At 41.1% G+C, this 20,822-nt stretch overlaps 1 protein-coding gene across 2 annotated transcripts in view; it reads left to right on the forward strand.

Annotated features, from left to right (window-relative positions):
• Positions 1-20,822, forward strand: part of LOC127371062 (membrane-associated guanylate kinase, WW and PDZ domain-containing protein 3) — a 118,655-nt gene extending 97,833 nt beyond the window's left edge. Inside the window, exons 7-22 of one of the 2 annotated variants that reach the window (XM_051413636.1) lie at positions 691-748; positions 1,980-2,086; positions 6,569-6,760; positions 7,444-8,091; positions 9,933-9,964; positions 10,649-10,814; positions 10,924-11,018; positions 11,218-11,425; positions 11,603-11,785; positions 12,318-12,503; positions 12,782-12,878; positions 13,741-13,846; positions 14,089-14,226; positions 16,013-16,151; positions 17,187-17,276; positions 17,436-17,580. In XM_051413636.1, the coding sequence (XP_051269596.1) occupies positions 691-748; positions 1,980-2,086; positions 6,569-6,760; positions 7,444-8,091; positions 9,933-9,964; positions 10,649-10,814; positions 10,924-11,018; positions 11,218-11,425; positions 11,603-11,785; positions 12,318-12,503; positions 12,782-12,878; positions 13,741-13,846; positions 14,089-14,226; positions 16,013-16,151; positions 17,187-17,236 (2,405 nt within the window). In that variant the 3' untranslated portion in view covers positions 17,237-17,276; positions 17,436-17,580. Of the gene's footprint in view, positions 1-690; positions 749-1,979; positions 2,087-6,568; positions 6,761-7,443; positions 8,092-9,932; positions 9,965-10,648; positions 10,815-10,923; positions 11,019-11,217; positions 11,426-11,602; positions 11,786-12,317; positions 12,504-12,781; positions 12,879-13,740; positions 13,847-14,088; positions 14,227-16,012; positions 16,152-17,186; positions 17,277-17,435 lie in introns of both variants that reach the window. The other variant, XM_051413635.1, reaches the window with a different exon arrangement.

Here is a 20,822-nt window from a genome sequence, read left to right on the forward strand (position 1 = left end):
TAACCCTAGGCATCACAGTCACGCGGCCTAATTCTTCGGAGATCTAGAGCTGGGGCGTACTTTAAGGAATTCCAGACGTGCTTTTCTATCCCCAGGATGCTAATGTGGGCTTAAGTGCAGGCAGAGACAGAGAGCAGCCATGGCAGAAAGAGTGGGACCCTTCCAGCCGGGTTTTAATGGATTTTTACAGGCGGACAGAAAGCTAGTTGGTGTGTTGCTTCTGAAAAGCAACTCCAAAGCTCTCTCTAGCGTGAAGAGCTCTTCTCTTTCTCTCTCTCTCTCTCTCTCTCTCTCTCTCTCTCTCTTACTCTCGCGCTCTCTCTTTCTCTCTCTCTCTTACTCTCTTACTCTCTTTCACTCTCTCTTTCTCTCTCTCTCTCTCTTTTATTCTCTCCCTCTGCCTGATATGTTCATCAGGGCATGACGTACATCAGGCATTCCAGCCGGCCTGCTTGTTGAAACCACAGAAATGTTCATTAAATCATTGTAGGCTATTTTCATGGCTACTTGCTTATGCTAAACATCCCAGTGTGGGGGGAAATACCCTGGTAACTACTGATGTACCTCACCACCATCTTGAATGGGTTACAACTCCCAGATGATTCTCTACTAAATATTGTGCCTGCTCTTCCACTTCTTTCTTATATTTATCTATTTGCAACACAATGGCACACTGTTGTCTCTTTGCAGAGTTACCTTACGGCTGGGAGGAAATTGACGATCCACAGTACGGCACATACTATGTTGAGTAAGTTTTATTGATTTATTCATATATGCAAGTTTGAAGCACTCCAGCAGCCAGCATCAGTACAAATAGATTTATCACCGTTGTTCCTCGTAGATGCACACAAACGCATTTCACCAGAGGGATCAGAGCACGAGTGCATATTACGCTGCTTAGTGTATATTAGCAGTGGACCGGCATAAATCAATACTGTCTAAAAATAAACAAATGGATGAAGCACACGGTTCATTTTGTTCATCTCGGCTGAGGGGAACAGTTGAAGATTCTGATCAGGATTTTCCCATTGTTTATCAGCGGGTGGCAAAATGAAACTCTGCGGGTAACATTGCAGTGACCTGTATGTGAACACAATGCTGATTGTGCTCTCGCTGTGTTCTGCCAGTGTTTTGTGTAATAAGTGTGTGCATAGAATGTGAGTCTACGTCTCTGCATATTGTTTGCATGTTTGTCTGTGTGCAAAGTGTGTGTTCTTTTTTTTTTATGCTCACCACACCAGCAGGAAATCAGTGAAACACGGCCATTGTAACAGCAGTAGAGAGAAGTGGGGAGATTTTCAACTAGGATGCATGGAGGGATGGGAGTGGGGGCTGGAACGAGAGGAAGCAATCGGTTGTGATGAAACAAAAATGGGAACACTCACGTTGTTTTATTGCTCAGACTGCAGAAGGATCCCTCCTAGGTAGAAGTGACATGAGAGAGAAACTCGTACTGTTCGGACAAGGAGAGTCAATGGCATATAGATGGAGCCTGTAGCTGCCAGTGTTTTAGCTTGAAATGAGCTCACTATGAAACAATGGCTGTGGTTTTTATGCCAGGGGGACAACAGGCTGTTTACCTTGTTGTAGAGGAACAGGATGTTGCTGGCAGTCGGGAGGTTCATTTCCTCCAATATTAAATTGCTAAAAGCCATAGTAGTTTCCCCACATAAAGAGGAGCCAAGCCAGCCTTTACAGTATGTGTGCTGTGTTTATGAATGTATTTATAATGGTGCCACTATAGCCTCCCTCTATTAGAAAATCATGGTTGCCTTATAGGGAAAGTGCATACATAATTAATTGCAGAAAAATGGTGCAGTAAGCTCAATAACTCAGTTGTGTGTGTGCATATATATATTTTGTGTGTGTGTGTGTGTGTGTGTGTGTGTGTGTGTGTGTGTGTGTGTGTGTGTGTGTGTGTGTGTGTGTGTGTTTGAAAGTCTCTTCTCTTAAATCTTAAAGCTTCTTTATGTGTGCAGCCACATCAACCAGAAAACCCAGTTTGAGAACCCAGTCCTGGAGGCAAAGAAGAAGCTGAGCCAGGAGACGGCTGCGATCCAACAGGCCGCAGCAGCACCTTCCCAAGGTAACAACAGCACTGCAGAACATGTCCCCTTCTTAAACTTCCTCTCTGTTTAGATTGTTAGAAGAGAGGGAAAAAAACCTTCTAGCATGTCATAACTGCAGAGGAGCACAGTGAAGGATGCACAGAATTAGATTTTGCACACACGGAAACCTGCAACTGCAACATTGCATTGCAACATGGGACGGTGACCTTTAAAAACGTCATGAGATACTGCACCCTGTCTCTTGGCTTTAGTGTCTCCCTCAGGTTTATAAGACATGCAAATACATGTAGATTACACCAGCTTTCTGACTTACAATGTCATATTTTGTCTTTGTAAAAACAACAACACATATAACGAAGTCATCTAAAATGAAAAATGATGGATCTCTTGCTGCTTTTGTATACTCATTCTTCTCTTTTTGTGCTCGTATTAATTGACCTAGTACTTGTACTGGTATGTATGAAGTCCAAGAACAACAGGAGTAGTTTTGGCTTTATTAGAGTCGTGTAAAGTTTTCACAGAGCTTATTCTATTTCTGTACTCACTGTAAATCACTCTGGACATGAACATCGGCTAATTGTCTAAAATATAATTGTAGTGTAATTACTTTGGCCTATGCTCTGTACAGAGGGCAACCCTTTCACCTCAGTCAGTGTGATGTGATAAATATGTTTTCTGGGAATAGAACGCGGTCATCATTTCATGCAAGGTCAGCTGAATGTGTCAACCTTCAAGTAGCCTCAAACAATAACAGGTTGTCAAACTGAGCCTTTTCTTCCCTAGTTCGCTCATATTGTACCAGTTTTTGTCCCCGCTGCAATGAAAGTCTGTTCTTTAGGTTGACAACCAATTTTGCACCTGCAATAGACATTATGAATTAACTATGTTTTCATTACATTGGATGTATAATAGATTACAGTGCTGCAGCGGTGGAGATAGACAGGCTTGCAGCGCTGGCAGGATTTCAGGGAGTGAGAGAGGGAATGCAAGGGAGGAGGGCGGCTTTTAGCGGTGCATGTGGCAACAGCTGGTGGAACAGCACGTCAGAGAGGCCAAGCGTAATCAGACATTTCTGTGCTCAGGTGTGTGGGGACTGAGGAAACCGCCATCTCACCCCTGATTACCGATTACACAACCTAGTGAGTTGTCAGACGGTTGCTATGATGAAACCAAAGCATCATCAGTCGACGGTTACACCTCAGGCTAGAATTCAGATTTTTACAGTTTTCCAAGATATGAGAGTCCCAGGGAGTTTTATATCATGGAAATTACTACTATTTAAAAAGACATATGAATATGTACAAAAATCCCCTATAATTGAGCCAAGAGAAATAATTTTGAGGTCCATATTATATGACATGTTTCTGCAGCTAAACTGTGTTTTTTGTCAGCTAGCCAACATGCTAGGCTTTATGCCCACACGTGTTCAATGTCTGCTGGCTCTGATAAAGTACATTGTATACTACTTTCCCTGTTAGTCAACTCTTAGTCTGGCAACAACAGTTGTTTTTAACAGTTCTTTTCTGCTGTTTCTCCATTGATGTATTATGAAAGATGACTTCCCAATTATGCTGAATAATGTCACTGGAGATTTACAACACAATTGAGTCACACATGAGAAATCAAAAACCATGGCTATTTGATGCGGTGGATCTGATGGTTTTGTCTGCCTCTGGCTTTCAAACTCTGCCCACAAACATTGGCACAGAGTCCTTCCTTGGACTCTCCCACACAAGTACAGGCTCGCTTACGCCGCATCATTTCCTCTCTTCGTTTCATTCTCTCTCCATTACATCTGTCTGTTTCTTCACACACAGACTGGCAGTCAAATGGTTATTTCAGCACTCACTGGGGGGAAGAAAAAAACATTCCATGTTGAGTTTATCAAGTAATTTGAATGTGATGTAAATGAGTTCTGCTTGATCCATGCGACAGTGTGGACATCTGGAGTCCACACTGACTGTGATAAGTTACACTTATTCACACCCGGCTTGTCTGCAGTCAATGTTTATGACTGCTGAACCATTTGATAGTGTGAGAGTACCTGCATTTAAATTCCTCACACATGCCTCACAAAGTTACAGAGTGTTTTCACAACTAAAAGAAATGATAGGGAAAATGTGTAGTTGTTAGTTTCCAGCTAAACTAGAAAGCTGTCACCTAAAATCCAATTTTAGCTGCAGATCTCAAAAGTCCTGTGTAAGTGGCAAGTGTAAATTAAGCCAAAGGGTACTTTTACTCTCTGTTGAAGCACTTACCTTGAAGGATAAGGCTGGTGATAGTCTATAATTGTCTTACTGACAACAAATGTCTTTAAAAGACCAAAACCAACTATTTATTGATCCCACTAACAAGTAATAATCACAATACCTTTATACAGCACAAATTGTTTGACAAAATAAATAAGAATAAAAAAAGATAAAAGATAACTAACTTCAGAAAATACAGTTACAATATGAGAATAAAAGATAACAAAACACACACACAGCATTAACACCAAATGTACCAGTTTGTCTGCAAATATTTTAAGCAATGATTTACAACAGTTCATGTACTGACAAGCCTGATCTCCACGGGCTGAGAATTCCAGAGCCTGGGGGCCTGATAGCAAAAGCCCAGACACCCTTAGTCACCAGTATTTACCTAGGAACAACTAGAGAAGGTACAGTAGGCTAGAAGATCTCAGGTTACGACTTTGAGCATAGAGGGTCAAGAGCTCCATATAATAACCGAGTACGAGACCATGCCTTTGGCATAGAGCTCCATTGTTGTCCAGCAACTGTTAAAAACACATCAGTGAGCCACACTGTTGCACTGGGTGACATGCCCGTTTGTTACCATGAACACAGTTACTCAAGTTTATTTTGGCTCAATCCCACATGCACCATCCTAGTGGAATGCACTATTTGCCCCTGTTTGAGAAATAGCATCTAATAAAACTATAAACACTACTACTACTACTACTAATTGCTGACCCTTTTTTTTCCTTTTTAGTTTTAGTAGGAATTAATCTGCTTGGGAAAAGAGACTAAAGCATTGCTGGGTTTGTTTGTTTTTTTGTGGGTTTTTATGACAATAAGAAAAACATAGAATAACATCAGACAGTACAACACAGTGTGGTTCCCGAACAGTGTGCCCAGGCAATATCAATACACTTAAGAGTTCCATTATCTCAGTTTTAATCTTGTGACCTCTCTGGTTTAAATGGGTGAATTGCTGCATTGATGAAATTTTAAGTTTAAGTTTTGTTAATAGGTATTTCATGAGTGATAGTTGTTGGTCAAATTTTATTTGGCATTATTAAATTAAAAGAAATGTGTACATAGGGATAAGAGTGATAACAACTGGTCACACATCTAGGATGGTGGCAGTGAAATTATGTTTTGAGCAGTACTATTGTTTTCTGTGTTTGTTTTTTTTATTTATCAGAAATTAATATTTAAACATGAATTAAATTAATGTTAATTTTATGTTTTATTATATTGCTTTAAAAACTATGAGCATTCTTGAGCATTTTCATGTTAAAATAGATTTGCTGTTGTTGACACACATGTGGTGTATGGTTTTGCAGCAGTTCATTCAACTTTCAATATAAAGAAACGGGTAGCTTCTTTAAAAGGAAATTGATGCAGACCATTTTCTAAATGTACAATGATACTTCTAGCATCCCAGATGACAGACAGCCACATCACATTATTTCAGTATACAGCACAGTCACTGGAATGTGCATCATCCGTCACTGGCTGGCTTCAGTTTTACTGTTTTGAGTGTAAGCTATAACGCAGCCCAGGCCAGAGACCATCAGGCAGCAAGGGAAAAATTGTGTGTCCATGATCTAAAGTGCTGATACCACAGTAATGCCAGATAGGGGAGCTGCTCAGTTTAATGCAGTGTGACCCTGACAGTTGGTTATCTAGAGTATTGCGTATGCCACAGCCAAGCTGTGGTCCATATTGATGTTGCCACTGACCTTAAGTTGTTCCTTACTCAAGTTATAAAAAGTCTACCCTGACGAACCTCTTTTTTTCTGAGTCACTGACTGCAGTATGGAGGGGATAAGAGGGGACATTGTGCTAAATTGGACACTGCCAGATGTGTTATATTACTGTTCTGCTCTATAGGTTTGTAAAAGTAGGAAGCACATAACAGTTAACAAGTAAATTAACATCTAAAGCTAACATTTGATATCATTTCGTCTGTCTGTTTTTGCTCCTTTCTTAGCAGGGTTGTACAAAAAGGTCTCTGTTGATGGATTTATCTAGTTTAGGCGTGTACAGCATGCCTGCTAATTAGAAATGACTAATTACTATGTTGATCCTCAGCACATAAGGCGTATAATTCACGTTCAATGCAGACATGGATGGAATTTTCTGTCTTTCAAAAGAGGGATATGAATTTATTAATCAGTGTTGCTGCACTTTAGTATACCTTACACCTCCCTTCCCACCTTCTTTAACACATTTTACACACATATGCTCACATGAACACTTTGTTTGCAGGTAAGGGAGGCGCCTCTGGCTTTACTGCAGATCCCAGCCAACTAAAGGGTGAGATGTACCACACAGCACTGAAGAAGAGCGCCCAAGGATTTGGATTCACCATCATCGGAGGTGACCGCACAGATGAGTTTCTGCAGGTGAAAAACGTGCTCAGCGACGGCCCTGCTGCCCACGACAACAAGATGGCGTCTGGTGAGCAAAACCTCTGCAGATGTACACACGCTAATTTTAAGAGTCATCACAGAGGGGGACAAGATAGAATTATTTTTCAGCCAACGTGTACCAACTGTGCTACAACAATTCACCTGGAGGTATTACATTTTACCTATGTAGTGTTCACTTAACCTAACACTGTCCCCTGAAGTCAGCAAGGCAATAACAACAACTATAGCTCTGTCAGGGTTTTATAGCAGACATCCAGATTATGGTGGGTGTGAAGCCATCTAGCATATTTTTTTTTTTGTTTTTTTTTGTTTCTGATTTTGCCATTGCCTTGTGGCTGTCCACATAAACCATTGGCTGTGAGCACTGTGCGTGTATGATGGTTACAATGGTACGACGTGACAGAAATCTACACCCGTCTCCCTGCCATGTAGTTGTAGCAGAGAGTGCTGTTCAGGTCTGTTCAACAATAGGACAAGCGAAGGTGGAAAGTAGGAATGAATGGTAGACTGAAGATGAAAGGAAAGGGAAGAGGTACAGGGAGCTGCCAAAATGAAAATATGAGAGAGCAGTGAAGAGGAAAGGGACATTTTAGGAGAAAGATCCATCTGACAAAGGAAGCGCTTTCCAAAGAAATGTAGAGAAGTGATGTCTAGATTAAATATGAGAAAAGAAACTCCTGTCAATTGCTTTCTTAACTCTCTCTGTTTTAGGTGATGTGATTGTGGAGATAAACGGGATGTCTGTGCTGGGGAAAACACATCCAGAGGTGGTGCAGATGTTCCAATCCATTCCCATCAACCAGTATGTGGACATGGTTCTTTGCCGTGGGTATGCGCTACCTCCAGATGTGGATCTAGACAGCGACGACCCTCTTCCACCTCCTCCACCCCCTCCGGCCACCCAGCCCGAGCAGGCCCTGCATGGTGGAGAGGTGGTGACAGCCGTACCCCTCATCAATGGTCAGCCACTGCTCGTGAAAGGCGACGTTCTCCACGGCTCCTCTCAGGAGCTCCACTATGTAACTACGGATGCCAGTGGCCGGCCTGTCGTGGCGGCAATGCCCAACGGGAGGCAGGGGGAGCGGGGAGATGTGGCCACAGCGATGCTGCAGCCAGAACTGGTGAGTGTGCCTCTGGTCAAGGGGCCTGGAGGATTTGGGTTTGCCATTGCTGATTGCCCGCTGGGCCAGAAGGTGAAGATGATCCTGGATGCCCAGTGGTGCCGTGGCCTACAGAAAGGAGATGTCATTAAGGAGATCAACAGGCAAAATGTCCAAACTCTGAGCCACGCCCAAGTGGTGGACATTCTCAAAGACTTACCAGTGGGCAGCGAGGTCAACGTGCTAGTGCTGCGAGGAGGTGAGAGGCTAAGAGAATAATACATAATAGATGTGTATGTCTGTCTGTTCCTCTGACTATCTCACCACCTGTCTTTCTTTCTTTCTGTCCGTCCATATATCTGTCTATTCATTTGGCAGACTAAATGGCTGTTTATCCATGTTACCATCCTTTATTCTCATGCTTTAATTCCCTCTCCTCTGTGACGTAATTTGCTATTGCTGTCAATACAACTCGAACAGTGCCGATGGGAGGTGAGGTCAGCGTGCTGATACTGACAGGAGGTGAGGTGGTGTTGTGGCTGGTCGGGGGGCATTGACTGACCACACATGGTTGTTCTGTAGAAGCCTGGGTGATGCCACTGTGTCTGTGGTCTGTATAAGGTCACCACAATAGAGACTGCTGCATTTTTTAGCTGAATAGATCCACCTGCACCGCCGTAGCTGTTGTAGCTGCGTACAATGATCAGACTCATTCTGACTGAGCTCTATTTCTTGCCATCACATGTAGCTTCTATACATTTACAAACTGTACATCTCGAGCATTTCTCGAGCATTCCTCCTGTGTCTCTCTGCTCAACCAGCCTCTTTTAATGACAACTCCCATTGAGGCGTAATGCAGTCTGTTACAAGTCTGAGAGCAAGAATTACATAAGTGTGGGGATGTGCTTGATTTTAAGGGAGAGAGGGAGGAGGGTAGGCACCCTTCAGATGTCTCCTACATCATCTCAAGCCGCCCCAGGGATTCACTGCGTAAGTCGATGAACCCCGGATTGGCTTTGATCATCAGCAGAGCGCAGGCCATTTCTGCATGCCTCTACATCCATGGCCCCTTAAAGAGCCATGGCTAAATGTCTATAGAGGGAAGGGCCCCAGGGTGCTCCACCCCATAACTGCGCCCCAACCCTCCTCTCTTCTCTCCCAAACACCCACACTATTCACCCTCATTGCTGTGCCACCATCACCATGTCCTGCTCCACTAACGCACTGCATGACCCCACAGTCTAAGCAGAGCTGGGCTCAGCCTCACCCAGCCTGCCCAATTGGAGAGCTAATGCCAGCTTTAACCCTCATTAGACAATGGCCTTTGGATTGGAAGAGGATCCCTGTGTGTGTGAGTGTGTGTAAGTGGTGGGCATCACTGAACAGAAGGAGAGCAGAGCCTAGAGAAAGGGTGGAAGAAAAAGAGTGGTGTGTTTCAGGTGTGTGTAGCACTTGTCTTCTTTCATGCCTTTGATTACTCCGATGTTGGACTGGGAATTTCGCAGTGAAGCGGAAAAATGCCGCTGTGTCTCCCCTTTTACATCAGGCTCCATTAACCCCTCATCAAGCCAAGTGTTGGTCTGGCCCCACAGGGCTGTAGGCTCCAGAGAAGTGTTTGTTAATCCAGTTTATGTGGGGAGTTGAGGGGAGGGGAGGAGGGGGCTGCATGAGATGATCTGTAGGGAACAATCTGAGCGCTTGAGATGGAACGTGTGGGTGTACTGTACAGCGAACTGAGAGAGGAAAGAGAATTATTGGTCATTGAATTATATGCATGAAACTCTAATGCCCTCACCCACTTCCTTATCCCTGCTCTGGGCTTCCATGTAGTCAGCACTCCAGCACATGTACTACCTTTATATTCCCTATGTATCTTTAATCGCACATGGATGTATATTCCCTAATGGAGCATTCTTTAGTGAGTGAGTAAACCTCTTGAGTTTAGAGCAGCTCACTGGTTTATTTTTACGCTCACTGCTGCTGTTTCACAGTCAGAGAGGCAGTGCCATCTGGTGGATGCTGGTTCAGTGATTGTTGTTGTTCCAAATCATATCTGCATTTCTTACCATATTCCTATTGTCTGTCTATGTCTCTCCATAGGTCAAACATCCCCTGTGAAGAGTCTAAAGCCTGTGAGTAAAAACATATCTTTTCCTATTTCCTCACTATTGTTTCCCCTCCGGGACTTATCCTGCAATTTAATTTTAAAGCTTTTTGTCCTTCAGCTTAACCAGTAAGCCTCTGTTGCATCAAATTAAATGATAGCAATATATTTGAATATTGATTATGTTTCTGGGCGCCTCCTTTTGTTTGCTCTGAAAAACGGTCTTAATTACTTCCTTTCAGTATTCGTATTCTTAGGGCTATTGTCAGGGGATTGCAATGGTAATGAAGCATGGATGAGCCTCTTTAGATATGGTGGTATTATTAATACAACAATTTTAGATAAAGAAGTTGCCCTTTCTGCCTGAATAGGCCTGTCACAGCCAAGAGGAAATCTTTAGTTTTTCTTGTGAATTTTTTATTACATTCAAATCCCATTGCTTAGCCTTCAAAAGAATCGGAGGAATCTAAAGTGACAAAAAAAAAGACAGCCAGTGAAGTGACCTTTATTGCTTTAGGTAATCTATCACTATTAGATGCTCACACTAGGATAATGAGCTGTAGAGACTATCAATAAAATATGTCCTTCATAGGTGAATACCAAAGGATATGTGATCTAATAAAGAATCTGAACTTTTAATTGTAATAAATTTGTAAATTAAAAAGGAAGTAAAGCAATATGTGGTATTGCTGATACATGTATTTCTTTTCAGAGACAGGAAATGACGGCCAGTACAGAGACTTTGGACGGTATCACAGATTCAGCCCCCCAGGCCCTGCCTTACCACTCCAACACGAGCACGTTGCGCTCTGCTGACTCCCCCAAACGAGACGCCACAGAGATGTACCTGAAGTCCAAAGCTCTGCTGGAGAGCAGACGTAAGTGCAGACAGACACACCATCAGTTGTGCTTAGGAGTTTCTTTTTACCGTTTCTCCAGTTCAAGCTGAAACCTTGACCCCTTACTCAGTGTATTACTCATTCACAGAGCCTCACACCAAAGACATAGATGTTTTTCTAAAGAGAGACATTGAAACGGGCTTTGGCTTTCGTGTTCTGGGCGGAGAAGGTCCACAACAGCCAGTAAGTATATATAACGCTCTTGTGTGCAGTATTTTAATCTAATTACAATATAATATTAACAATATTCTACTATAAAGAAAGCTGTGTGGATGTGGAACTCTAAACCATTAGAAATGAATAGGTTCTATATGCCTTGATATTTATTAGAATTTATATTTCTTCAATGCCAGTTTATTTTATTACGCTAACCCTCTATTAGAATGTATTTCCCCAGGTGTACATTGGGGCCATTGTGCCCAGTGGAGCTGCAGAGAAAGATGGCCGTCTGAGAGCAGGAGATGAGCTCATTGGCATTGATGGTGTGATGGTGAAAGGTCGTTCGCATAAGCAGGTGCTGGATCTGATGACCAATGCTGCCCGTAATGGTCAGGTTATGCTGACCGTACGCAGGAAGGTCATCTACAGAGGTAGGTAAAAATTCTAACAACACCTGACACAGTTTACTAAAATACAGTTTTAGTATACAGAGAAACTCCTGACCGTTCTGTAAAAACCCTCAGGAATACCCACACGCACAAATACAAACAAAGTTGAACCAAGCACAAATACGTTAGCTCCTACATCCTTACATCCTTTTGTTGCAGATATGACAGAGGAAGAGGTTCAAGAAATGGCTCCAGTGCTGGTCAACGGTTCCCCCAAGCTACCTCGCCTACCAATGCCCAGCGCTCTGGACCACGAGTCTTTTGACATCACGCTCCACCGCAAAGACACTGAGGGCTTTGGCTTTGTTATCCTCACCTCCAAGAGTAAACCACCATATGGAGGTGAGCATGATGAATCCAGCATCAGTTGTTTAAGATTTTCATCAACGTTTTAAAGGTCCAGTGTGTAACATTTCGGAAGATCTATTGGCAGAAATGGAATATAATATTCATAGATATGTTTTGATTTGTGTGTAATTACCTGAATATTTGAATGTTTTTGTTACCTTAGAATGAGCTGGTTTTATCTACAGACTTTTTACAATAGGAGAAGCACTTATTGATCACTGGGGTTCTGGTGTCATGGAAAGATATATTACAGAAAGTAAGAAAGTCATGTGGATTTGAAAATCACTAAAGGAGACTAACTGTTATATATGTTAGCTGCAGTGTATTTAATGGTATACCCAATTTAAGGAGGCATAAAATAAACTTAAAAAAATATATGTAAGGAGTGGTGTGTTATTCTTTTGTATCTGATTAATACTCTACTTATGCTGATTATGCTGGCTTTCTAGATATATTTCAAGGTTTGCTTAATGGTAACTCCACCTGGGTCTTAATGTCTCATTTCTCTTCTTATCTTTCATTTCAGTTATTCCACACAAAATTGGCCGAATCATTGAAGGCAGTCCCACCGACCGCTGTGGCCTGCTGCACGTCGGAGATCGTATCTCAGCGGTCAACGGCCGCTCCATCATCGAGCTCTCCCACAATGACATTGTTCAGCTTATCAAGGATGCAGGCAACGTTGTCACTCTCACTGTGGTTCCAGAGGACGGTGAGTGCTCACATCTGCATTTATTATGGTAGCCTAGTATGTTGGTCTTTTGGTTCAGTCCAATCTTTAAAAACTTTATTGTCTGCAAGGGGGAAATTAGTAAAAAAGTGTGATGAAAATGCTTATAATTTTGCAGACCAAATTTTCTTCAGGTTATTAATTAAAAAAACTTTTTTAGATTAAAATATAAGCTAAGTGACTATGAAACATGTACAATAATTCTATATACTTTATGGACATTTTTACACTGATTGCTGTAATATCAAAATCTATTTTAGAATACAAGGGCCCTCCATCTGGAGCCAGTTCAGCTAAACAGAGTCCAGCTCTTCAGCACAGAGCCATGGGGCAACGGTCAGCACTGCAGGATGAACGGTAAGGATCTACTCTCACATAAAAGAAAAGCAAAAAACAAAGCTTTCATTCACCAGCGTAAGGGGCCTTTGAAACTATTCAACTATCTTGTTCATACCGGTAGATTTGAAGTCAGTTTTTGAACTCCCACCATTTGTACCTTAAAAGTAGAAAATGTGCCCCAAGTCACCCAAAAAAATATTGTACTGCCTTTTTTTTTTATGTTTTTTCTCTCCAAATTGGAATGGCCAACTCCTCCTTTACTGTTGGCGCTCTCACTTACTGCTCCCACCCCCACTTTTGGCCTGAGGAGAGTGTACACAGAAGTAGATAGGAAATGCAGCAAGAAACTTCTCCCCAATTGAAAATGAATCACATTATAGCATGGTTATGGTGCTATTAATACAGTGATGTTGCTACCTACCCTAACGAATTTCTCATGAAACCAAAAAAAATTATTAACATGATATAGTGTGTATATAAGTGTGTGTGTGTGTGGTGTATGGTGTGTGTCTGTGTGTGTGTGTGTGTGTGTGTGTGTGTGTGTGAGAATGTTGCCGCATGTCATGGCATGTCTGTATGTGAGTGTATTAATGATTGATTGTTATCTTTACGCTGTGTGTGGCGCTCAGAGAACAATTCTCTCAACAAAGACACCGCTGAAATAAACATAATAGTGTGTATAGTATAGAACATATACAGTATAATACAGCATACAAATTAAAATATCCAAGCGTGAATAAAAGCAGCCCTCTTCCATTTAATATTCAGTATTAAATTAGATTTTTAAGTTTTGCATAATGGATTTTTGTGTTTGTGGCCTGCAGTGTGCTGTTTACAGCATGTAATACTGAAGAAATACTTCCCCTGTTGTTTGTTTTAGTTATAACCTGGATGTGGAGGAGAAAAGGGAGGGAGTAAACTGGTCTGACCACAAAACTCTTCCACTAAGTGAGCAGGGAACACTGTGTGTGACAGGACCTAACCAGGTATAATGCTCAATGAACTGAAGTGTTTGCATAAGCTCCAGTCTTTGTGACTGTATGAAAGTATTATATATATATTATACTATTATTTATGGATATGTTTGTTTTTATGTATATATTTGTGCATGTGTGTGTGTGTGTGTGTGTGTGTGTGTGTGTGTGTGTGTGTGTGAATGTTGCCGCATGTCATGGCATGTCTGTATGTGAGTGTATTAATGATTGAGTGTTATCTTTACGCTGCACAGGGTTGTCTGACAGTGGAGTTAGAGAGGGGTCCCAGGGGCTTTGGCTTTAGTCTGCGAGGGGGAACAGAGTACAACATGGGCCTGTACATCCTGAGACTGGCTGAGGATGGACCGGCTCAGCTGGATGGAAGGATCCATGTGAGTGTTTCTTTTGATATACATAAATAAAATAAAACAATTCCTCATATCAGTCCTGAACTGGGGAAAGTTGGTTTTTGGTACTTAATGCTGGAAGGAACTAAAATTAGAGACTTTAAGTTGTGCTTCTTGATATTTTCTATAATAGTTGTGACATTTTTATTTTTTCTATCTGGTTAGAAAATGTTGTCTTTGACCTGTGAATAGTTTGAATTGCCCCTGTGGCTAGATGATACTGACTCAAAACGACCAGTGGCGCCTCAAGCTGCAGTATTTGTTACACCCCACAATACTCAGTGTTGGTTTGGAGATACAGCCTAGTGATAATTTAGCTATTCTTGGAATCCTAACAGTGGTGAGGCTGTAAGCATAAAGTTGCCCCTAAGGGAGTTTTTAAAAGAAAGGTCATGGTGTTATTAATATCAAAGGTCATTATTCAAAAGGGTTAATGAATGTGCTTAGTGTATTTCATTAAAATTAGCGTATCAGATTATGAGATATCTTGTGTGCACAGTTGAGCAAAAGGGAGGCTCCTTGAATTTCTGCAAACTGGTGGAGCTACAAGAAAGGTCAGGGGTTTACCAAAATCATTAAGATTCACACCAAATGTCATGATGTTTTGAACCAGAGCTTTGGACAGATGGACCAAATAACCAACAGACAGACATCACCATCCACAGGGCCTTCAGCTAACAAGAAATATCTAGGAAAAAAACCCCTGATACTTGATTAAATAAAAGTAAATGCATTCTTGGGAAGCTTATTTGGTTACACTCAATATTGTTAAATGCAGTTTGATGTGCTATTATATATACTATTACATTGCTGAAATCTAATTTTGTGCATTTACTAGTTTATGAAGGAGAAAGGTAAAACAGAAAAATAGAATTTCTGCTGCGTGTGCTGAATACACCGGAGATTAAACTAATGAATTGTGTTTCAACAACTGCCCGTTACAATGTTCAGGGTATTCTGTAGAAGCTTTAAACTATGATGTGTTTGCAGTTTTCATTCAGCAAAGTAATCCAAGCTCTCTTCACAGAAAATAGAAAGAGTCGGTCATTCAGTCTCTATTTTCAGATTTGATTTGATTTTGTTCATGTATATTATTTATTGATTTTTATTGTATTTCTTTGTTTTTTTTCTTACCTGTGTACATCATTCTATTTATATTAGCAAGCCTTCATCCATCTTTAGTGTCCTTAAGTATGACACTGACCATTTCCAGAAAGGTCACACTGTAACTGACCCTGAACTTTTTCTGTCTATGGAGGAGGTTCGGCAAAATTTTAATTTCCCCATGGGGATGAAATTATCACATTATTATTATTAGGATGAGGGAAGATGCTACTGTGATGGAACAAAATAAAAGCTCCTAGCGAGAATCAATCTTAGACTTGCCAGACTGTGGTCTCTGGGCATGACTTTGCCTATCCAAGGGTGGAGAGGAATGTCAACACTGATTAGATCCTAACAGACTGACATGTTTACACGCTTTATCCTGAGTTATTTTGTCATCTCCAATAATAGATAATACCTCCTGGGTATTACAAGGCCTGTGTGTGTGTGTGTGTGTGTGTGTGTGTGTGTGTGTGTGTGTGTGTGTGTGTGTGTGTGTGTGTGTGTGTGTTTTGTGGCATGAAATTTTGATTCTTTGATTATGCGTGTTTGTGTGTAGGCATACCGCTTCTGTATGTTTGAAAGTGAAAGTGTGTATGCATGCACAGTGGAGTGCTTTGATAGGTGTGTTTCTGTTTAATAATTGCATTTTCTGTGTTACTGACAGGTTGGAGATGAGATAGTGGAGATTAACGGGGAGCCAGCACGTGGCATTTCCCATACCCGGGCTATCGACCTGATCCAAGCTGGGGGAAACAAAGTGGTACTGCTACTGAGACCTGGGGCGGGCCTGGCTCAAGATGGCAGTGAGTGCTGTATACACACATTTTATTCAGTGGTGAAGAACTGTATAGTAGGCAACTTTGGTACTTAGTTGACTAAATGCTATTTACAAATTGAATCATCTGTATTTCAGGTAAACTTATTATTTTCAGATTTATAAATGACATATAGTTATTTATTTCCTCTGAGAAATCTTTCAGTGTTTTTATTATAAGCCGAGTAAAGGAATAGTTACCCTTATTCACTTTTTGCAGTTACACAAAAACAACTCTCATATCTGTCTGTTAAATACGAAACAGCTGCTAGTCTGGCTCAGTCCAAAAAAAACCTGCCAGCAAGCCTCTCTGAGGTTTAACATGTTGTATCGTCTTCTTTTATCGACCATTTGCAGTTTCAAAGAGCTTATATGACTGACAATTTCTGGGCTAGTAGTGATTTCCTGGAGTCTGGTTGGTTGTCTAACAACACGTCTGCCACATAACCCCCATACAATCGGAACTTTTCATTTTTATGCTTAAACAAATGAGATATGTGTTATTTTTTAGCTTTATAGGGGCTAGTAGTCAGATTGTATTTCCTTTGTGCAGAGGCAGGCTAGCTGTTTCACTGTTTCCTGTATTTATGCTAAGCTAAGCTAATCCTATCCTGGCTGTAACTTCATATTTGAAGCAGAAGTAGGAGAGTTGTTTTCCCATCTAACTCTTTGCTGAGGGTATTAAACGCAATGTGAAACTATATCTTTACATTTTACGGCATAATTAAGTATTAGCCATGCAATGTTTTAAAATGAAATTTTAGTTAGCAACCTCATTGGTTTTATTTCCTAAATGTGTTTATTGGTTAAGGTTAAGGAAGGGACACTGAATAGTTAAATACATGCAGAATCCATAAATCCACCTAATGTCTAGCTAATGATCCGTTTGTTATCGGATGGAGCCTATTTTGGAATGCCACCCGTATTGATTTGAATGTACTTTCTGTATTGGGTTTTTTATTTATTCATTTAATCTCTAACCATCTTCTTCCTTTTGACTCTTTTTCTCTTGCCCCTGATGCAGGTAGTACAGCTTCTTCTACTGTGTGCTACTACACTGAGCACCAACACTAACATCTTCACTGCTTATAGTGGCCTCTTCTCTTTTACCTTGGTAATTCTTCTTTTTCTCACATTACTTCCCTCTGTTAACCTTTTCAGTATAATATACTTTTTCTTCTATATCTCTCAAAATGTCATTATTGTGTGCGGAACATCTAATATCCATGTGTCCATACATTGTCTCCATATAAAATGTGTGCTTCTCTTACAGGTCAACATGATCAAAAACTCATTTCACCCACAAGCTATTCCAGAGAGGTGTTTTTCTCTGACACATCACCCCTGTCCTCTCCATATCCCACTGGGGCTTCCATCTTTGTTTCCTCTCCCTTCTCCAGTAAACTGAAACATTCCCACAGCTGGAGCACCACATCCCCACAAGGCTTCAAGCCCCGCAGCAGCAGGGGTTTAAGCTCAGTGGAGGAGAGTGCTGAGTGGGCAGACAAGGAGGTAGAAAGGCTCTCTCCTGCCTCACCTGAGCATATGAACTTCTACAAGAGAACCAGGCCCCCAAAAGACTCCAGAGAGCTAAGCAGCCCAAAGAAAACAGGGGAGACATTATCTAAAGCCAAAGAGCAACATCACACTCCCAAAAAGACTGAGAGTCAGGCACAGGAAGAAACACTAAGGAACAGGACATCTCAGACACGGACAAAAACACAATCCACAAGTCCTATGAAATCTCCTAAGGATGGACAGCAAATGGCTTCAACCTTGCAGCGCACAGTGCAACAACCGGGCCCTCAGAGGAGATTAAAAGACTCCTCTAGCAGAGAGAGCTTGGATAATGAAAAGAAAAATGGCAAAGGGGGAAATCTTGAGATCAGACGACACACACTAGGAAGGGAGACGGAAGGGAGAGAAAGGACCAGGCCTGGCCGTGATCAAGAAAGTTTTAAAAGAAGGGGGGTGGGAGAGTCTCACCACCAAAGGACATCTCCTTGTACAGTCAGAGATAGCGAGAAAGGTACAGGTAAAGATGCAAGGCAGAGAGATGCCAATGGGAAATCTACGGAAGACAAAAATACCAGTAAAGAGACTATCAACAAAAGAGAATCCCTGTTGTCTTTTAAAGATATATGGAGTAGAAAAGGTTCTGTAGTTTCACCGAGAGAGGCAAAAGGAAGAGAAGACACATTTTCTTACTTCAAAGAAGTCAGTAGTAAGGAAGACATTGTGGATTCTGTATACAGTATTCCAGGGACCCTGCAGAGCCCAAAGGGACCTCTTAGCCCAGGCCCTTGGAAAGTGCCCAGCTCAGCCAAAATCCTCTCCCAGGCAGAGGTCCTTCGTGACCCTTTGTGATAGAATATTGAATCACCCGGACTTGAGCTGTGCATGGAATATTTAGCAGTACCTTCAGTGGATTGTTTTTTTCTGAGTTCTTCCATAAAACAGAGAAGTGCAACGTGGTGCCACTTTTATTACCTTTAGACCATGTCCAGATATGTCTTTTGACAAGGTCTTTTTTGGGAGTCCTGTGACATCACATGTGGCATGTAGCAGCTCCCCTCTGCCTTGTCCGCTGCTTCAGCATCTTTGATGTGGGACTTAAGCATGTGTGGCATGCTCGGGGCCTTGCCAGACAAGACATTTTGAAATGTGAATATGTGCCAATCCTGGGAGCCTCCTGTGGAACAACGACTACCAACAGCGCTTCACCCATTACAATGCAATGACCCATATGCAAAGAAAGGAGATAGGCCCTCGCCTCTCGCCTGTAGTATACACCACGTGTGACTGTCATCTAGGGTTTAATTTTTCTCTCAGTCTCATTGTGGGATATTTTGACTTGTCTTTTTCTTAAAAGTTTGCTCAACTGCATGCAGTCGGTCCTTTTGTTTGTTTTACTGCATGTGTTCTGCACATCATTGAGGATGATCCTGTTTCTTGTTTATAATTCTCATTCTCAACACCAGGCAGATTTCTAATACAATCCAGCAAGTGTTCACTTTACCGGGGACTCTAGACTGTTCTGTGGTTACAGAAGTGACTCTCCTTCATACAAACTATATCATTAAAAAGACCAGAAACTTGTGGTTTGAGAACTTGTTTACCATGTGTATGATAACCAACTTGTGTGTAATTTATTGAGATAATAGATTAATATGTGTATATGTAGCTGTACCAAGCCATTCCACATTTTGATATAGACTTCAAAGATTTGTCCCATGTTATTTGAGGTTTCACCATCCTTCTGATGTACTTCAGTGGTAGGAATTACCATGGATCCTGTAGTTCATGAAATGTATAGGTAGCGTGCAAACCGCTGTACCAAATGTTTGCAATTGCTCAAAACGTGTCTCATTGTGAAATATAATATATATATATATATATTTGAATGTGTCATGTTTTGCAGATTCTAACTTTTAAATATCTATTGAATTCCATTGCACTGCATCTGCCCTTGTAGCATAACAGAATGACCATGAGTTGTATTTAATTCGTGATGTTGACTTGCTACCAATGCATTGCCATTTTATTCTTATTCTTCTTATTATTAATATTTTATAAAGCTATTTAATTTTTTCTAAAAGATTCACTGTTAAAGGCCAGACTGGCAATTTATATAGTACTGTGCAAATTCTGAGTCATGCCCCCGATGGTTTTACCTTTGCCTATTGAGAAAAGAAAAATGAGGGTTTTAAATGTATGAATTTGTCAATCCTGCTGTGTGATTATGTGCCAGGGTAGCTTGAAGGATGATGGAGCTTAGAGAGTGATGTGGTGATTTAGTGAGATATTTAGCATGCTGCTGATGTAAGACAGGTATACAGAGATCTAACCTTCTTTCAGGGTTTGGCTATGAGATTAGCAATTGGTTCCAAATGTGTGGTCGGTGAAAATGAGAAATACTCTAATTCTAAATCGCTATTACTTTACTATATTTTTGAAGCTTCTGCCGTAAAATCAGAGAAGATGAAATATACTCAACATACGTGCTAATAGAATTTAAGAGATTAAGACATATTCAGATGAGCTCAGGGAACGCAGTATAGTAGCAAACGTGTAATAGAGTCAATATCTGTGACGAAGTGTCGAATGGTGGTTAACGTCTGTGGTTGACTGTGATAAGAGCTTGTGATTGTATAAGGTTGATTTCAGGTTAAAAATTTCTAAAGGATGCACTATGAGCCAATCAGTGGTAGGTTTTTGTGCAATAGTTTGGTTGGTTGAATGAGTAAATCCAACCCTGAGGGACAGGTACAGGAAGTTCACTCTGGTGAATCAAATAATACTCTTTTTATTGTATGTCATCCACACTGTTTTACTCCTTAATGCTATTATTTTGACCATTTTGTATCTCATTTCTGTATCATACTGTGGCCTTGCATCGCTTCATTAGAAAAACAATCCTTGTGGTATCTTCTACATTCTGTAGGAACATTAGATGTAAATGTTTGTACATTGTACAGCACCTTTATAAATACTTGCTGAGTGCTCTTTCTGGGGGAAAAAAACAGAGGTATATTAAATCGCTCCATTATTTTTTTATGTAAAAAAAGAGAAAATATTTAAAAATGGATTGAAAAGGATAGACTATGACCTTGACATGGTGTTCCGTTCATGCACTGAAAAATAAAGTTTTATGAAAACA

Source organism: Dicentrarchus labrax, unplaced genomic scaffold, assembly GCF_905237075.1.
Source record: "Dicentrarchus labrax unplaced genomic scaffold, dlabrax2021, whole genome shotgun sequence".
NCBI lineage: Eukaryota > Metazoa > Chordata > Actinopteri > Moronidae > Dicentrarchus > Dicentrarchus labrax.